The sequence below is a fragment of the Capsella rubella genome, unplaced genomic scaffold (genome assembly GCF_000375325.1).
Source record: "Capsella rubella cultivar Monte Gargano unplaced genomic scaffold, Caprub1_0 scaffold_6, whole genome shotgun sequence".
In the NCBI taxonomy this organism is placed as follows: domain Eukaryota; kingdom Viridiplantae; phylum Streptophyta; class Magnoliopsida; order Brassicales; family Brassicaceae; genus Capsella; species Capsella rubella.
In genome coordinates this window covers 7784416-7788775 of record NW_006238918.1, presented here as the reverse complement: position 1 = coordinate 7788775, position 4360 = coordinate 7784416, and the positions used below count along the sequence as shown (strand labels likewise).

General features: G+C 34.1%; 1 protein-coding gene across 1 annotated transcript; it reads right to left on the bottom strand.

The window, feature by feature from the left end:
• Positions 1–2348: 2348 nt before the first annotated feature.
• On the bottom strand, positions 2349–3823 carry LOC17884325 (protein MIZU-KUSSEI 1). The gene has a single exon (XM_006288329.2). It carries the CDS (start codon positions 3563–3565, stop codon positions 2711–2713), a length of 855 nt encoding a protein of 284 aa, XP_006288391.1. The 5' UTR covers positions 3566–3823; the 3' UTR covers positions 2349–2710.
• Between the last annotated feature and the right edge of the window lie 537 nt (positions 3824–4360).

Below are 4360 nucleotides of genomic sequence, written 5' to 3'. Positions count from 1 at the left end.
GCTTTTCTAGTGTTTTCGAGTCTTTTTGAGTCATTTCAGGATTAGGAACTATTTGGCATGGATTGGAGCTTTTTGGAGCATTTGGAGAAGATGTGTCGAAGGAATGTACCGGGAAAGCATATTTGGTGTGGGTGTCGAGCGTCACAACTTCTGGTGTCGATCGACACCAATATCTGACAGCAATTGAATTTCTCGCTTAATTGAAGTTCAGAAGATTTGCAGATTCGGCCCAGAAGTTTCCCTTATTTGCAATTAAGCCCAGTTCGTGGTTAAGACATATATATTGAGTTTTTAGGGTTTTGTTAAGACTTAAGCTTTATTTTGGAGAGAGAGATTTGTAGAGAGTCAGGAGAGAAGAATCAAAACCTCCTTAAGAGAAGATTCAGAACTCCTTTACTTCTTCTATTACTTTCTTTTATGATATCTATTTTATTCATGATGTTTGTTTCATTCACCATGTCTGAGTATATCTCTTGTTAGGTTTAGGGTTTTCAAAGGAATTCATGAATTGTTAGGTTGTTAGATTGTTAGGATTTAATCAATAGAGCTCTTCATCTAGATTGTGGTTAATTTGTTCTAGAGTAGTGAAAGCAACCTAGAATCTGATCTTAGGTTAATTGGTAGACACGAAAGTGTTATTGATTTACTGAAAATAATCTAGATGAGCAGAATACCTTTTCGCAAAGAGATTTGGTTTAGGGATTTTGTGAACTTATCAAACCTGAATTAAATGCATGTCTTAAACTTATAAATTTGCAAAGAGATTTGGAATTTAGGGTTCTAGACATAGGTAGTCTTTGCAACGAAAGTTGATTGATTATATTTTTGTGATTTGAGTTCAAGAACGGTGATTTATAAATCCTGACAATTATTTATTTGCAATTCTGAATTTCCTGAGAATATCCCTAGGCCTAGTGTTTTCTCATTACTGTTTAAAAACCAATCTTTATTTTAATTTGCTGTTTTTATTTGATTTAAAACCTGCTTGTTTAGCTTAATTTTAATACCGAATATTTACTGTGTAATCTTTGAGTGTCTGTGGATTCGATCCCTAAGTACTACAGTGATTTCTTAATTGAAAGAGTAGCTCAGGGCAAATTTGAGCCGATCAACTAACATGTTACGAAGCTTTTTTTGATTAGTTTTGTTTGTTTCCAAGTTATAAATAACAGTGATCGTTCAAGAACATGTAATAAACAACATTGTTGAACACTAATTTTTCTTCAAAACATCACGATAAAAACCTATAGAAATAGCTTATAATAATAGTTTAAAGGTTTCGTTTTATAAATTGCAGAAGAAAGATATAAAAAAAAAAAAGCAAAACAACGTGTCTTTTTCCCCACTTCGTCGTTCTTTGTTATTCTATTCTTAATTCGTTGTATAGGCGCATATCAGCTTTTGTCTCTTTTACAAATATTCTCATGTTAAGAAATTTCACTTTCTTGTTTAGTAAAAACATGTTCTTTGAAAAGAAAAAGAACAAGACACGTTCCTTGAGTATTGTGCAGTCAGTGTAAATCTTAATCGGATCTCTCTTTGTGCTTTGTGGAATGTACCAAAGAACCTATTCTTTTCTTTTTTCTCGGGAGAAAGAAGACACAATAATGTTTTAAATATACTACTACTTCTTTACATTTCATATAACTTTTATTCCCAAATTATCTGAAAAATTGTTACAAATTATATATAATACTAACTTTTATTATAGAATAAAAATAAAGAAGTTTGGTATTTGATAGCTAAAAAAGATAAAGCCTTAAAACTAGGGAAGGGACATACGACAGTAAACCCATTGTACGTCGTTCTGATTCTGTATGTTGAAATGACGACACTACCCTCACAAATCAACATATATATAAGAAAGAGACAATTTAATTGTTTTCATGTTTTATTTTTCCTAGCTACCAAAATTATTTTTATTTCAAGTTTCTTATTTTTTATTTTTTTTGTCAATTTTAGAAAAGTGATGGACCAGTTAATAATAACTCAGCTTTCAGTGAGTGCAACACTCTAGTAATATCCCTAATTAGGATTAATCTAGAAAATTGAATATAGTGACCCACATGACAAAATATAGAAATTAAAATAATAATCTGTCGTGAGTACTCATTATAACATATGGTCCAAAACTCCAAAAATGGTCCTTGCTTACTTATTCAGTTCTTAAAATTATATTTCTTGGATCAAAGAAACTCAATGATGGTTATCTACACTTTTAAATCATACTTAATGACCATAATACACTAATGGAATGGGAACATAATCAAGACTTTAATCATTATGATTCTACCAGGCTCGGTGCCCCAATTATAACATTTGATTTCTTTTTTTAAATAACCACAAAAGATTACAGATTTTTAATTTTAAAAAAAAAACGAAATTTATACAATTACAAGTAGTAGTAGTCTTCATCCATATCCATATACCAAAATTAACAACAACAAAAAAAAACCTTCTAAACCATTCCCCCCAAAAAATTAAAACCCTTGAGCTAATAACCACTAGAAGTCTAGATCGATTGAATCGATCACATACTCACATCTAATCCGAATTGAAATGATATAGAAATACGTCGTTTTCGAATTATTAAGTATTAGACATCGACTCACATTAACCACTTAACCGACTAATTAAGTAATTAAACCGGAAAATCTCACTTAAACCAGAACCCTTCCTTTTGAAGAAGAGGCTTTGGTCATCTTCTTCTTCAGATTCTGAGTAGATAGATACTAAGCTCAGGAGCTCCATTACTATCAGGGTTCATCATATAGAAAGCTTCTGAATCACGCGATCCAACGATTCTCTCGAACTTCGCTCTCATATACATCACATCTCCTCCTCCGTCTCCGCCGCCTGTCTCCTCCGTCTCCGGTAAAACTCCGGCGCCCATTGAAACCATCTCGAGAGCTTTCAAAACCTTTTTCTCCTTCTCACCACACTCTCTCCTCGTAGCGAATCCACACTTTTTCCCGTTACAGTAAGTCCTCCACATCGGCTCCTCAACCAACCGCCGTGAACTCGCCGTCGCCGTCGTCGTCTTCGTCTTGTCTCCTCCGCCGTGACGTAAAGTTTTGTTTTTTTCTTCTCCCTCTTCCTCCTCCTTCCCCTTATCACACTCCAGAGCGATTCTGACGAGTCCTGAAGCCATCTCTTTGACCAACCCACTAATCGGAGTAGCGAGCTCGATCAGAAACGCCGGCGAAGAGTTAGGATCTTTCTGGATAGAGAAATGCACGTGTCCACGACGAGATCCGAAAAGAGTACCCACGACCCGTGACCCGAGACCGGAGTGGTGGTTACCGGGTCGTGCTCTGCTTAAAGAAGCTATAACAGAACGGAGACGAGAGACGGCGAAAGATTGAAGCTTTCGTTTGGGAGTGAGTACATTAGATGAAGAGGAAGAGGAAGGAGTGTGTTTGGAAACGGGTTTAGTGTTGTTATCAGGAAGAGGGTTGTGGGTAGAAGAAACGTCGTCGTGTTCGTCTGAGCCGACTTTTCTGGTCCAGTGGAAACTATTGTGTCTCTTGGAGGTAAAGTCATGAAGAGAGTCTCCTTTCGCCATTGGAAGAGAAGAAGAAGAAGAAGCTTAAAGCTGTTTAGAGAGAGAGAGAGAGAGAGAGAGAGAGGTAGAAGAGAGAATTGGGGTAATGATCAAAGTTGTTGGTGTGAATTTAACTTCAGGGTTTGGTCTATTTGGTGACTATAACTCTCTTTTTTCTCTCTTCTTTTTATTTCTATCTATCTCTGTCTCTCACTTGTCGTTGTGAGTGAGGAGGAGAGAAGAGAAAAAAGATAATACAAATTGACACAGAATCGACTGTGAAAAGGACCCACCATTTTCATCTTTTGTTAACAAAGGATTTCACACAATTTTAAAGTTATAATTAGAGAGTTTCATATATATAATAGTGTAGATTTGGCTTTTGCTTTTTAGTTCAATATTTAGCCTATTTAGGTGCCAAGTGATTCGAACTTGTGATTTTATTAGTTTTAAGTTATTTTAAAAAAAATAAAATCAAATGGTTGCATATATATTCTCTAGAGAATTTGTTTCTTTAATGGATTTTGTTCGTTTTGTCAGAGAAAAAAAATTCAAAATATATAAAGAGAATTCAAAGAAGAGAGGAATAAACGTTTTTTTTTTTTTGTAAAATTAATGTTCTATATCTAGACCTTTTTAGTTAATATGGATTATATATATATATATATATGTAAGCTTAGGCGTAATGCAAATATAAAATATGAAATTAAATGTATATAAAGGAGAGTATAAAGTTGAGATATGGTGCTGAATTTTGTAAATGTGGGAACTAGTTTAGTATATTAATTAGTAGTTAATTATAAGAGAATAAAGGTA